This window comes from Anser brachyrhynchus (genome assembly GCF_964034855.1).
Source record: "Anser brachyrhynchus genome assembly, chromosome: 1".
In the NCBI taxonomy this organism is placed as follows: Eukaryota; Metazoa; Chordata; class Aves; order Anseriformes; family Anatidae; genus Anser; species Anser brachyrhynchus.
The window spans coordinates 195,164,365-195,179,703 of NC_137694.1; the positions used below are offsets into that span (position 1 = coordinate 195,164,365).

The 15,339-nt window shown below is 39.0% G+C and overlaps 1 protein-coding gene across 1 annotated transcript in view; it reads left to right on the top strand.

Annotated features, from left to right (window-relative positions):
* CWF19L2 (CWF19 like cell cycle control factor 2) overlaps positions 1 to 15,339 on the top strand; it is a 69,700-nt gene that overhangs the window by 6,412 nt on the left and 47,949 nt on the right. Inside the window, exons 2-8 of the mRNA XM_080580683.1 lie at positions 3,831 to 3,941; positions 4,647 to 4,766; positions 6,134 to 6,241; positions 8,453 to 8,572; positions 10,031 to 10,124; positions 11,256 to 11,371; positions 12,869 to 13,566. Coding sequence (XP_080436809.1) covers positions 3,831 to 3,941; positions 4,647 to 4,766; positions 6,134 to 6,241; positions 8,453 to 8,572; positions 10,031 to 10,124; positions 11,256 to 11,371; positions 12,869 to 13,566 — 1,367 coding nt within the window. The remainder of the gene's footprint in view (positions 1 to 3,830; positions 3,942 to 4,646; positions 4,767 to 6,133; positions 6,242 to 8,452; positions 8,573 to 10,030; positions 10,125 to 11,255; positions 11,372 to 12,868; positions 13,567 to 15,339) is intronic.

Consider the following 15,339-nt stretch of genomic DNA (forward strand, 5'->3'; position numbering starts at 1 on the left):
TATGGTAGGACAGGAGATAGTTCTGAAATTAGAAATTAAAGCTCAGTGTTTAGATTTTGGGTGCCTTGTTTTGATATCTTAAGGACTAGGCTAGGTGTTTTCTCTTTTGAACTTGCCTAACAGAAAGCTGTTGCCAAAAGGAGTTTTTCCACCTTCCTTTCTCCTAGGACCCCAAGTGCCCAACCTTTTTCTTCTTATTTGCAGGGAAACTGGTAGCCTTCAAGACCTTGCCCGAGGGCCAGCTTGGAAGCTTGTTGTGCACGAAGCTGTACCCTGCTCTTGGTGGGGTGCATTTTCTGCCGGGGTAGTTCTCGAAGTGGTTTCCCCCTGAGGCCAGAGTACGGCGACAGGCAGGGAAATGGAAGGAAAATAGTGGGAACGTTCGGGGTGGGAGCGTGGAGGAGGTGCGGGAGTGGAGCCCTGCCCTTCCATGGCAGCTGGCCGTGAGAGCAGCTTGGTTTCCTTGTCGCTTGTCTCTGTCATGCTGCATTGATCTAGTGGTGTGCTGCGGAACTTTTTCTGATTGTTACTTGGAAGAAAAGTGATTTTTTTCCCTCGTTTTGAATGAAGAAGTTGACTGTTCTGTGGTGATGTTTATCATCTTACCCTGAAAAGCCAGAGGTTGTCCACGAAAGAAGGTTCGTGCCCACTTAAAGAAGGGAAACTGCGTAGTCTCTGTTGTGGTGTGGAGAGCTTTCAGTGGCCTTGGTGAGAGCTGAAATGGTGAACAGAGTCAGGAAAGGGTGTTGGTGGTCAGGGTTTTGGCGTGCTGGAGAGGGAGTGAGCCCTAGGTGAGGTGTGCCCACTTCTGGACATCTGTGAGGTACTGTCCTGTAGCAACCTCTCATTACTGGGTGCCCTACAGACTTTGCCCACTGGCAGTGCGTTTGAGCCTTTCTGCTGCCTCCTGGAGTGACATGCTGTAATGTTTGCAGCTTTTGGTGTTTTGTGCATTACAGGCTGTTGAGAACGAGTTTTTTACTTCACACAGCAATTACTGTGGTTAGCAGCCCAGCGGGCCGGGACTCATGACCTGCCTCAGCTCTGTAATGAAAACTAGAAAGCAATTTCACTGAACTTGGTTTCCTTCCTCTCTCAGATGGGACTGTGAAATCCAAGATCCTTTGGCCTGCATGTGGTAAAGGCTGCAGAGTTTGCTGTGCTGCCTTGGCAAGCAGTACTAACCTAGTGCTCAAAGTGATTGCTTATATAACACCGACAGCCCTCGCAGAGAGCTTTGCCAGCATTAGACTTCACCTCGTGCCTGCTGCAAATGGGACCGAGCAACTTTATTAGGGTACTGCAGAAATATGTAATGAAGTATGATGCTCGCCCTTCTTGCTAGCTAGTAGCTTTTAGTGGTCCTCTGTGTTTGGTGCGCTCTGCCACTTGCGGAATTAATACATTACTTGGCAGCAGAGTTATTTCAGAAATGAGACATCCTCTATTTATGGAGAATCATAAAATGGTTTGGGTTGGAAGGGGCCTTAAAGATCATCTAGTTCCAGCCCCCAGGAGGAAGCTTAGCAATGTTGTTGCGGTGGCAACCTAAAATGTACCAAATGTTAAGTGCTTGTCTATAAAGGCAAAAGGGTAAATTGTATTAATGAACTTTCATTTGAAGTGAAGGCTTGAACTGCTGTGGATTGAGAGCTGTGAAACTATTAGTTGGCCTTCATAGCATAGAATAAGGCTGACAGCGGACTTTATTATAAAATGTAGAAAAGGAATTAAAAATAGATAGATGCTAGTAAGCCCTGCGTGATTGATTATAAAAGGCAAGTGGAATAGGAAGGACGTTTGGAGCTAGTAAAGTAATGCAGACAAATCCCCTCCTCCCTGGTGACACTTTAAATAATTAGGGGTGTGCTGTGAGGGGAAAACATTCACCAGCTATAAAAGTAAATATTGTAATTTGATGGTAGAGGGAGATAAATAGTTTTTAGCAATTGGAAGGATCAGAGGTTGTTGCTTCTGGCTTTCTAGCTGGGTGTTAAATTGGTAATTCAGGTGAAAATGTATCTTTTTTAGTCTTTCTAAATCACCAGGCAGCTTTGTCTTTTGTGTGTGGATATTGTTACGAATCTTCTATAGTATCTCAGTGTAAGAAGAGCCAACTTTAGGCTGCTGCTGTTGTGCCTCCCTCTTTTTAGCAGTCTGGTGGTATTGCCACTACAGACTCATCTCACGCAAGCCTGTTCCAGCCAGAATTTGGGAGACAGCGGTCTGCAGCTTCATGCTGACCTCGGGTCGTTCTGTGTCCTGAATATGGATTTGTGCACTTCAGCCAAAGCTATGATCAACCGCTTTTATTAGGATCACGTATCTCCTTTGCATAAATACTGCCTGTGGTTTTTTTTCCTTATTTGTAGATCTAATCAAAGGGATAAAATTTTCCTTTGTACCTTATTTGTAACGTTAGCTTCATTTAACTCAAGGTATATTTGTAAATTTTGCAACATGAGGGAAAGAGTAATTTCATTTAAAATACACTTTTTTATTACAGAGGAGGGTAAGAGCCTAAAACACAGGAAAAAAAAAAAAAACAACAAAACAGCAAATGTGAAGAAGTAATGGAAAATAAATGAAAGTGCTAATTGAAAGGGGCCACCTCTGCAGCTCCAAATTAAAAAGAAAATGTCTGAAATGTGAAGCAGAGATGGGCTTGGAGGGCGGCAGGGGAGTAAATACAGGAAGGAGACCAGTGAATGATGCTCAGGAGGAAGACTTGAAGAGGAAACAGAAAAGGGTCTGGAGAATGAGTTTATGGTTTGATACTTTTGTAATGTGTGAAAGGACACAGTCGCTTCCCACGATGTAATATTGTCACTCTTCTTGTGTGCGGTCTCCTGGTTTACCATTGCAAAGGCTGTCTGGTAAAACTCAGAGACTCAGGAAGAAAACCAAATTTCACTTTCAGCTTTTGCTTTGACTTTTGTAAAACTTGCGTGGTTTATCTCAAGCAGTAGAAAACACTGCAGAAGTAGAGTTGTAATAATATAAAATTTTTCCTGTTTAATCAAGTGTGATGATTGCATTTTGGGATAAACAGCTTTCATAATGGCAAATTATGTTTGTGGGAACTTGTTTGTGAAAACCAGGCTTGTGTTGAATGCAATGGAAACTTCAGTGGCTGGAAAGGTCCTTATTTTATTCACATAGTTTACCGGAGTCCTTTTCAGGAGTTGAAGCTACAGTGATTATTAATTTTTCAGAAGTAGTAGTAAAAATATTCCTGTTTTTCTCTCCATAACCAGAAGGGGTAGAATGTCTGGCAGTCCACAGTGCCAGTACTTCTATGCTTCTTGAGAGCTTGCACTTCTGCAATCCAAATTTTGCACCTGGCTGAGATACTTCTAAGGATGAATGTGCATGAAGATAGACTTGCTAGCGGTTACTTTTAAAATTAATAGAGAGTGAGCTGTGCTTGGCAGTGGTGTAATTGCCCAGGTAATTATTTGAAGTAGAAAATCAGAAGGTAAGTCCACTGTATCATATACATATTGTATGCAGTTCACGAAGGCTGTAAGAAGAGAAGATTTCGCTGAAATAAGAATGGAACTTGCCTCACTTACTGAGGATGGTAGGAAGAAATCAGTGCTAGAGGAGCTGCAAAGCTGTAGCTTGAGGAAGGAGTGTGCATAATATGCTAAATGGGAAACTCTGCTAAAACATAATCCTAAAGTATTTTTATTGCTGTCCTCTGAAAGGAGAAATTCTCAAGTACGGTCCTTAAAACTGTGTGTGATTGTGTCAACATGGCTTACAGAGGTGTCTGTACTTAATGCTATTAACTCCATTTGGTAATTTTTCTTCTCTGTTTGTCTTAGGCCAAAATTAATTATGAGAAGGAGGAGAGGCGCAAGCTGAAAAAACATCTGCGAGGTGAAGATACGTGGATGCTTCCTGATGTGAATGAACGGTTGGAACAACTGGAAAAGGTGATGCAACTGTACGTCATTGAATTGTGTTGTTGGCTCTGCAGCATGTCTGTATGAACAGGAAGCTGTGAGGGCTTTAAGGTGCTACAGAAAACCTCCCAGTTTCTGAATTCCTTATGCTTCAAAATTAGCTTAGTTTAAGTGGAAATAATCTTTTGCTCAGAGGAAAAAAAACCTAGTCATTCAATTCCAGCCTTAATTTCTACCACATGCAGATGAGCAAGCACTACCAGATGAGAATAGGGAAGAATTCTGGAGGACCTGAGACTTGGTAGTAAGCCCCTGCGTGGTAATTCACAGGAGAAGCTGTAATGGAACCAGCCAATATCACATCCTTAAGTATTAGTTTAGAAACTTGTACAGGTACTTCAACAAAGGGCACATGCATTGTTGGAGTCATTCCTGAGGAAACAGATCTGGCTGAAACAAACATAAAGATGATCTTCTATGTGGAGTTGTAGTGCCTTAGTTCCGGTGAAAAGGTACTACTGGGAGGGGAGTTGGTTATGGGTGTGAGGCATAGTATATTCCCCCCGCTCCCCTCCACCCCAAGGTGAAGAGAGAGGGTAGTAGAAGTAAAAGGTAGCTATGACCAGCTGTGTGTTTTACCTTTCTCGGTGTGGTTTGGTAAGTAAGTTGTGATTGTTTCTCTTGTGTGTGGGCGATTTGGTTTACTGAATCTCATTTACAAACATTTACTTGTAGGAACATTCTGTGCAGAAAAAAAAGAAAAAGGATAAGCATTCAAAAAAATCTAAGAAAGAAAAGAAGAAAAGTAAAAAACAAAAATCTGAAAAGAAGGATGACTTCAGTGATAGTTCTTCAGTAAGTAACAAACTTTAAAGTGCTTCAAATGATACTTTAAAAACCTGCACCGTTTTATTCTCCATGGGTACACATGGTTAATAATACTAAGACTGACTCTGTCGGGAAAAACTGTGGCAAAGTTTCTCTCTCTAATATACCAAGTACTTAATCAATTCAGAAGATGCTGTGAGTGCCTCTGAACTTTAGAATGTTCAATTCGCTTATTAGGAAATAATGGATTTACAGTTTTTCAGCAGAGAAAATGTGGGGAAAAAAATCTTGATTTTTGGGGACTCCTAGGATAGACTGGAAAAATTTATAATTCTCTGCAGTCAGTGGTATGTGATAGAACGGTGTGTCTAAATTTGCACATTTGACTTTGATTTTAAGCATGTGTTACTGCTGCCTTTTTCCATGGATATTCAGCTGGGAGTTGTACACTTTTCCAGAGGAAGGCTTAGGCTTGTGCATTTGCATCTGTAGACAGTACAGATTTTGCATCTGGCAAAACACTACAGAGACTGCATTACAAATCAGGGTGCTGCTTTCTGGCCACGTTCTGTAAAACATCCTTCCCAGTGGTTTGGTGCAAGTCCGGTAGCAGTGTAATTGTTCTTTTCAGAGAACCTGCTTTACTGAGTGAATGAACGTGCAGTATGAGGAGATTTACTTTCCAGGGACAGACAATCAGGATTGAACTATGCTTTAAGTATGGGATGTAACCCATGCCACAGATGTCCCACATTTACAGTGGGAATCACCAAAACTCCTCAAATCATATCAGTGGGTCCCAGGATACAGCACAATCCCGGTTCCTTTGATCCAGAGTCTCTTTTTCTGATAACAGGTTCATATAAATAGCAAAGAAATTGTATTCAATGAAGTGCCGTTTTCTTCAAGTGTGAAGTCACAGTGCGTGGTTTGCAGGTGTAGGAGGTCAGGTAGGAAAATGGGAGAAGATAGCCTATAAAGAGCTTTAGATTGTACTGTGTTACTGGTTTACTTTTTTCATATAAAATATATTAATGAACATAGACTTTTTAAATTTTGCTTTTGTAATGCCATGACAACATTTGTTACTGTTTTTGTTTTGGTGGTTTTAACTTTAGTAACATTATGCTGCTAGTCAACTGCTGGTCTGAACTGGTATTACGTACTGTGATGTGCTCATGAAGTGTCGCAGTATGTTTTGATCTTAAAGGAACAATTTCCTTGTGGGACTATCAAAATTACATTTTTATTACCAATATTTAAAAATAATAAACAGTATTACATTAGTAGTGCTTAGCAATCAGCATCAAGTTTGGCTAGTTATGTACTTGATAAGTATTATAAATTTTATCAATGTATCTTAAGATCTTCTTCATATTAAATTCTGTATTTAGGATTCTTCAGTTGAATGGGTTGAGTCAAATGCGTCACAGTCAGATAACACAGAAAAGGCTTGGAAGGTCAACAAGGAATCAGATGCTGTGAAAGGACCCTCCTTGCAGGTGAGCAGTGTGATAACTATTCCAGAAATAGATTCAGCATGACCAAATGTGAAACAGGCTTAGGTTTCTTGACAGTTCTTTTGCAATGTATTGAACAAAAACTGTTTGATAGACAAATGTCTGTGTTTATCTGGGTAAATGTTACATTTCATTCAATGGAAGACTTCTTTATCTAATAGTTACATAGTATTTAACAAGGTACAGCACTTGCAGTTGTCTAGTATTAGTTCCTTTCATCCCGTTTTCAAGCTCTAGGAACGTGGCCTGATTTTCTCAAAAATGGCAACTTAAAGGTATTGACTAGAGATGCAGCTTTTTCTGCATAATTTAGGTCTGTGTTCTACAGTTGAATGAATTCTTGCTTCTGCAGTAATTAGTGATACAGGTATAAGGAAGGGAGGTGCAGAACTTTTCACCAACAATAATAATGGAATCAAGGCCTATTGATTTCCCTAGGTGAATTCTGTGCCCAGCAGGCACCATTTATTCTCGTTAACAAAGTTGTACTGTTGTAATCTTAGCTGCATAAATGTGGTGTCGTGATGTTTTCATTTGTGTGAAAATGATGATTTTGTGTTTAGTGTCTAGTTCTATTCTTGTTTCTCGTTCTGCAGTTGTGTATATTGTTAAGAAAAATAAAAAGGATCTCTGAATCATTTTTTTAAAATGATATAATAACAAAATGTAAATCCTTATGTGTGTCATGATAATTTATACTGTAAAGCCACTGTTTTTGCCAAGCATTTCTTATATAAAGTGACTTGTCCTGTGCATTCTGGGCATGTCTACTTTTGAGTGAGGAGTGAATTTCCATGTCATTCCTACCTTCTGTGTTTTGGATCACTTCATGGAACAGTTTTGGAGCAAGTAAACCCATTTCATATATATAGAAGAATTTGGAGCCAGGCTCTGCTCAGTGGTGCCCAGTGCCAGGACAGGAGGCCATGGGCACAGCCGGACACCCAGGAGGCTCCCTCTGAGCACCAGGCAGCACTTCTGTGCTGGGCGGGTGATGGAGCCCTGGCACAGGCTGCCCAGAGAGGCTGTGGGGTCTCCTCCTTGGGGATCTCCAAAAGCCTCCTGGACGTGGGCCTGGGCAGCCTGCTCTGGGTGTCCCTGCTTGGGCAGGGGTGGGACCTCGTGACCTTCAGATGTCCCTTGCAGGTCTGTGTCTGTTGATCCACGTTGCTTAGTAATGTGAGTGTAGAAACTATTGAATCACTTGAAGATATTTTTCAGTTCTTTCTCTTTCTTAGAGGAGATCTGAGAAGTGGAGTGTTAAGCTTCACCTCTAAAACTCTCTGTTCTGTGGTCTAATATAATTTCTGAGCAGTGGAGAAATAGTACCATTCAGCATCTGTTCAGATTGACAACTCAGACTTGAACTTTAATGAAGAGACGTGAAGATACATCTGCAAGGACGTGTTTCAAAATAGGTGTAGGCTTCTCATTTTAATTGCTATGATATACATAGAAGAGTTCCAAACACTTGCTTTTGCATAGTAGTTGTTAATAATGTGTATGTCACTGCTTTCTTTTGAGGCTTGAGGTTTTGTGTGTATAAAGAAGCGTTTGAAATTTGAATAGGTTGTTTATATGCTGCTGTTCTATAGACAGTAGTCCTTATTTTTAAAATGCCCTCAGTCTGGCTTAGGTTTTGTAAATGCATCTACCTGCTATTGTGGGTACAGTCCACAGAATTTAGATGAACAGCTGTTTAATTTGAGGGTGCTGTTAGGTGCCTAGATGTCCCAGGTATGAACCGTGCTCAGTGACTGATGGCAGGCTTTGTATATGCTTGAAGAGACGCAGGAGTTCATGAAGACAAAAGCAGCGAAGTGAAATTCTATAATGATGGAAAAGGAACTGGTCTAGATGTACAGAGTTCATTTAAGCAAAAAATAAGCTGTCTATATGGTTTGCATATTAGTAGTGTCATAAATACATTGGGAAGAGTTATTTCAAATTACAGAAAGATATGAAATCATGCTTGAATGCATGAATATTAAAAGACTGAAGGTGTTAAAATCACATTTGCTTTTCATCAAAATATTTCATATATATTAGCAAAACCTATGCTGTTTACTGTCAGTAGCTTTTGACATTAGTTGCACTGGTTGGATTTTTTTTGGAAGTACGAACACAGATTCTTTGTGTATTAGGTTGGACTACTTTTACTTTACTACTACTTACTACCTTTTTTTTTTTAAGAGAGAAGAATGGATGAATTTAGACTTCGTGTCTTTGAAAACTGTGCCACTAGCATCTTGCAAAAGTGAAAGAGAGAAAGAAAAAATACTGAAACGACAGAAAGCTCAAGAAATTGAGCAGGTAGGAGGAATTAATATACCAATATTTTCTACATTTTTACTACATTTTAATTTTTGTATAATTGGTTCAAATACATAGGTTTCTATGTTATTAAATTATTTAAATGTCTGATATTCTGTATGATAGTGATTCTATTAAATAGATCAGATATTTGTTCTGTTTGGGATGGGAAGGATTCTTACAGCAGGCTTATCTTGTGGAGAAAAGTCCTTAGTTGTCTTACGGGTAAGAAGAAAGCCAGCTTAATAAGTACTAAGTTCTGTAACGTTTGAATTGCTTCTGAGATGTTTTGTTTAGTTACAGACTGTTGGTCTGTTCTCCTTCCCCATGTTGTGTGTGTGAGGTGCACTGTTGTTTTGTGTGATTAAAAGCTCACCTAAGTTTCTGTGTTAAAGCATAAGGTGCTGAGGCTGTTTTTTCATGAAGAAATAATTCAGAACATTTGCTGTGCCTTTCGTGCAGTAGTTGGACTCTGAACCTCCTGTGTGTTGATGCACAGTTGGGGAAGGCATTGCAGTTATTAAATTAGTTCTATTTACATACGGTTGTTAGCTGCTTCATTTGTTCATTCAGCTCTATAAATGTAGTGTGGTCTGTTCTGAAAAGATAGTGGCTGATCACAGCTTTTTGGTACTGTTAGGTTTTCCAGTCGCGTTGTTAAGAACTAGATTGACCTGGAGTACTGTTCTTGTGTGCCACGCAGCACTTCAGTTATTGTATTTTGAACAGGGATTAATCTTTTTATTTTTTGAGGTAATATTTTGCTGAACATTTTTTCTGACCTGTTGAAGGACCATTACCAGAATGTCAGCATGTACTGTGTGGTTAATGACAGTTTATATGTACTTTTGATCCTGGAAGAATATGATTTTTGTATCCTCTCCCACCAAACTACTTGCTTTCCATGCAGGTTTATACTTTTGTCTTTTCTACACCACAATGCATGTCCTTTATTTGATCCCCAAAGCAATATGTACAACAGGTGTATATAACATGCTGGTGGTGGTGATGAGTTGAAAATATAACATAGACAAACTTAGTATTTTATTGGTGCAGGAGTTGCCTATTCAGGCTTTTCTCCAGGGACTTTCTTGCCTGTTTCCGTAGCAGTCAGCTGACAGAATCACAATAAACAATCTAGTTGGAGAAAGAAAAACAAGATCTTGAGGTAAAACTAAGAGCCCCTGTATCCCTTCTTCAGACACAAGTGCACATTACTGCTACATAGGCAAAGAAGCTGAACAGGAAACCTTTGTGTAACATAGGTGCCAAGTAAGCTTGTCTTTTGAGAGCTTTTACTTAGGGTGGAGAGCTATGTTTATTTCTGCCTTTCTTTAGCCAGCACAAGTTATGAGTAAGCTGTTCTATTCCCACAGAAGTGTCACAAAATCTATCAGATATTCTCGAAAATACAAACCACCATATGCTGTACACACATTCATATTCTTTCTGTTTTAGGCTATGCTTTCTGAGAGAGAACTCAACCCCTACTGGAAAGATGGTGGTACAGGTCTGCCACCGACGGAGGGTGAATCAGCTTCAGTTAAAAAAGGTAAATAGCAACTTCATTAATGATCTTAAATTTCTGTATAAGCTCTGTGGTCTCTGGGTTACTTGCCAAGTTACTGCTAATGTTGATGTAATAGGATTATGAATAAAGTAGAATATAAATGAAAATTCAGTAATGAACATTGGGTTAATATCATATTACGTTGTTTTGCGGAGCTTCTCTTCACTGGTTTTTAATCTTGAGTCATTTAACCTTCAAAATCTTCATAGAAATTCTCAATTTTGAACTAATTAAAAGAAAGAAACATCATTTAACCAAGACAAGATACGTTTTTGTCATCTCATTTGGTTCCTTTCATTCCGTTATACAAATTATAGTTTTAAGATACTCAACTACAGAAGTCTGAGTCACATTAAAATGAAGTACATTACAGATGCAATTTGTGAAAAATATTATTTCTGTAACCTTTTTTCCTTACTCTGGGGTTATCCTGTCTATTTCCAGTAAGACCATCTAGAAAAATGTTTTTCATAACGTCATGAAACATTTATTTTGTGATAAGAAGCGTCCTTGTATTCTGTCAACAGGGAACAATAGGGTCCCTGACATTTCTCTTTGGGAGCCTTTCCCTGTGGGCAGTCTGTCCTGCAAACCATTAGGCTCATGCCCACTTTTAGGAGTAGCAGAGATCAGCGATCTATAAAAGCATCGGTGAGTATGTGTCCTGAGTGTTAAGACCTGTGCTGTCTTCTCAAATGAAAAACAATGGGTTACTTGTTAATTTTATGAGAAGGAAAATGCACTTGTTTGTACAGAGGAGTGTGCCAAAGAATGGGCACAGAAGGTGAACACCATGAGAAGTTCCTTTAACTTCAGTAAAAATAAATAAATAATAATGCCACAGATTCTCTTGTGCTACTCCTGTCTTGTATGTTGTGTTCTATGACAAAATGTAGAAGCTTAAATTAAATCAGAGATATGACTGAGGTACATCCAGCGTGGACTTATAAAAACATGTAATTGCATTATTATATTCCTTCTATATTTCTTGTGCATCCTTTCAGTTTTTACATTAACTTCTGGTGAAGGTTTAATGTCACATACAGAGTAACTGTTAAAAAGGAATGACTACTGAAATACAAAACCATGATCTCTCATTGTTTTATATTTTAGTTACGGTGGTAGAAGATGCTGGATTAAGTTGGTTACGAAAATCATATCAAAGGATGAAGGAGCAGGCTGAGAGAGAGAAACGCAATGTTGAGGAAATTGTAGCTGAGAGATATGGGGTAAGATTCTTATTTTTTTTTTTTTCATATTAGTAGATGCTTTGAAAAGGTTACTTTCCTATGAAGGCACGTGTACTTAATGTGCAGTGTCAGACACAGGAAAGAAGCAGGAGAAAGCAGCCTTTTGAGCTTCTCTGAAGTGATGAACAGTGTAATGGTACCCAACTTAATTTTGTATCTCTTTTGTTAAATATCAAGATTTTCTGTAGGATATATTAAAATACTTATCTTCTACATTGGGAAGATCAAATGATCCGAGTTACAAAGTACCAGAGTGCTTTCAAAATTGTGATGTTTGCTAGGAAATAAGTTTTTCTCCTGCACATATAGTTTGTGGATAATAGTAATGTCAATATAATTTAGAGAGATGTGTCAAATTTTACCAGATATAAATCTTCTGGCCACTTGTGATCTACTCAGTCCAGATGTATTGAGAAAGGTTCTTGCATCTGAAGTGTTTAAAAATGAATTCAGATGACTATTGTGTTGTCTGCCATGACATTATTAACTCTTTAAGGCCTGTCCCCCTTGCATATTGTAATACGGACCTTAAAAGCATTGGTCAAAGGTGTGGGGAGCTCAGTATGTGTTAGCCATAGTGCTATATTTGAGTTTTCTGTGGTGGTGGTTTTTCTTTTTTTGGTTAGGTTGGCTTGTTTGTGGAAATCTTGGATAAGACAGTATGACTTCATACTTGTCACTCCTGAATGATAAAACAAACAGGGTCAGCACTGGTGGAAATTTGTGGGTGTGAGTGATTTTAAAGAATATTATTTTTAAGAGTCTTTTTCAAGAAACTAAGGTACAAACAACCTGAACACTCTAGCTGCTGCGGTACCAGGGTAGTGATTGAAAGAGATCCTTCCCTGATGTACCTCAGTATGTAACGTTTTGAGCAAAATCGTGTAATTGATGGCATTTAATTCAGCTCAGAAGAGGGGAGAGGAACACTCTGCATTTTGTATAATTGCCTAATGGATAGAGTATTTGTCCAGAAAGCTAGAGACAGAGATTCAAAGCCTGCTTCAAGCTAAATATTTTGAACCTGCTCTCCCGTGTTTTTAAGAATTTAACTGGATCATAAAATGGTTTAGTGGGAACATCATTGGTTGTATAGAAAGAGAGCATCTGGTGAGCCTAAGTGTAAAGTTCATGAGCGAGAAAGAGGAAGCCTAATCTCCAAGTTACCAGGAGGAGACAGTTCTGAGGCTTTGGCTTCTGTTTCCAGGAGTGCTTCAGCACTTTACTATAGAGTCACCAAATGGAAGTTAGAAATAGTCTAAGAGAAGGGATCAAAATGCCATCCCAACAGAGCACCTCAGACGCTAGACTATAAATTCTCTTTTTTGTATTAGTCTTCCTTTCCACTCCATGGCTCATAGCTCTGCACAGTGACTCATTTTCACAGAATGGTGCCTTTCTTGTAATACTTCTTAGAGAGTTTTACAATACCCTATGATCTTAAAAGCAGTATGACGTTTTTATTCTTTCTTGCAGTCAATGGAAGCATTTCAGTCACGGTTAGAAGCAGCTGAAAAAGTTGCATCAAAAAAGGAAAATTATTATAGAGGTGATAGATGGAAGAAAACTGATTATTCAGAAAGTGAGAAGAAAGAACAGCATATGAAAAACACTACACAACACGAAGATGATAGGAACATGTTTGGGAGACATAAGAGAGAGAGGTATGACAAGGGATGGATGCAAGAAGACAGAGGTTACAAAAGAGATGGATCAAGAGAAGACCAAAAACGTGGACACAGTAGCAGAGACTCAGAACTGGGAGGTTACAGCTCCAAAGCTGAAAAACACATGGATGAAAAACAAAGTCAAGGGAAGAGTCTCTCTCTAAGTGACATAAAACACAAATTTCTGAAACCCTCTGAAGATGATTTATCATCTTACAGTGCACCTGAGGACTACAAGCCACAGCAGTCCTCTTCAAAACTGCCTGCTCATAGCTCTTTGAATAGTCATTTTCAAAAACCTAGTGAGGATACTGCATTGTGGACACAAACACACCCACAAGATAGCAATGAACAATTAGTATCTGATCAAAAGTCATCAGATGCTGTGGCAAAAATTGATGGTGAAAGAACTCCAAGTAATGAAAAAGAGAAATCACAAAAGGAGTTCCAAGGTGATACCTCTGAGAAGAAACGAACATCATCTGATACTAAAACATCATGTTCCAGGTATTTTACTACACCTAAAGCTGTGTTGTCTTTGTGTAGTATTAGTTACATGGTCAGATCTCTTTGGTTAGGAGGACGCTAGCTTCCCATCTTTTTGCAGCCAAAATGTACCTGTTTAGAAGTAATGAACACCCCTACTTCTTCTGTCTCCTCAGCACGTTTGAGAACTGCCAGCGATGGATTATTTTGCAGCTTCTTTATAAAGTTAGTGCACACTGCAATGAAATTGGCTTCTTAGCACCCCCCCTGCCCCAAGCAAACAAACAAACAAAACAAAAACAAAACATGTTTCATCTGTTGTTTGATTTAGGAAAGACAAAGATTAAATGTTAGGAAATGCTCACTAGCAGCATAGTCATTACAGCAAGGGATAGATTTGTCACCTGTGAGATATGCTTATAAGCTAAGGTAATAGTGTATGAAAAATAGTAGAAGGTACCGATTACAAAAGTGTATTTTCTGTAAATGAGAAAAAAAATGAACCGGAATGGGGAGGAAAATTCAAGGTAATATGTGTTGGGAATTTCAGTCTGCCTGACCTGCTTTACTGGAAGACACTGGAGAGTAGTAAGGAGAGGTGGTCAGAAACATCAGTTGCAGACAACTGAGCTGTTACTCTACTCAAAGCCACCTGTTCTCCATTATTACCAGCTTGCTGATTCTTCCTGTGATATGAGTAGTCTGGTAATTACTGTAAATGGTTTCCTTCAGATCTTTCTGATAGTAGGTAAGCATGTGCAAAAGCGTTTGAGTCAGGGTGGTGTTATGCTGGCACATAGACTTTAACTGCTTGGGAAGGTTGGACAATTAATTATTCTTGGCCTGAGTATGTAAGGTGGTTGATATGATTTAGTCAGAAATAGCAGTTGATGAAATGCAATCAAGTATTAATTCCTTGCTTCTCATAAGCTGCTGTCACTTATTTGTGTAAAAAATTATAGTGACATCATGAATTTATTTTTAATGTTTAATTGTTGGATTCTAATAACAAGGCAATACCTTAAAATTATTTATTTTACCTGCAACTGTTTCTACACACAGTACTTGCAAATACCCTGCTGTGTCTTTGCAAAGGAAAATTGTACATTAAATCATACCACACGGTCAACCAGAAACAGGCGGCTGTGTCTACACAGTTCTTTGTATTGCACAGGCTGGGTAGTTCTTCCTGATTTTACTTACTACATTTTCTGCTTTGAAGGGAGCTAATGAAATTTACACTTTCTTTCATAGCAGAAGGAGAGATTGCATGATGTATACTAGATTTGTATTTTTTAAACATGAGTTTGAGCATGCTTTGTGGGAGAAGTAGTTCCCAATTCTGCCATGAGCAGTTTGCATACACTATATATATATATATATATATCTTTACTTTAGTTATTCTGAGAATAGTACCTGGTAGCATTAAACCTGCAGTGTATGTGACATTTAGATGATCGAATCCAGCGATCCTTTTTGTTTTTCCAGATTTTGCCCAAGTATTTATTGCCCTGTAGTGCCTGGGGCTTACCACTTACGTGCAGTTTGTAAACGTCTGGTTAGAATGATGTTTGGCCTATCTCAGCTGGAACCCGTGAGACTTGCTTAGTTCCTGAGTCGTGCTTTGTTCGTGACTTCATTCAGGTGCCAGATCTGCATGGTCCACACTTGGCTTCTGTCTGCTTTGCCTTCCATAAAGAAACCTCGGTGTTTGTGTAAGGAGGGATGGTGCTATCGGGAGCTGGAAGAGCACAAAGTGCTCTTCAGGCACAGGCTGCATGAAAATGAAAATAT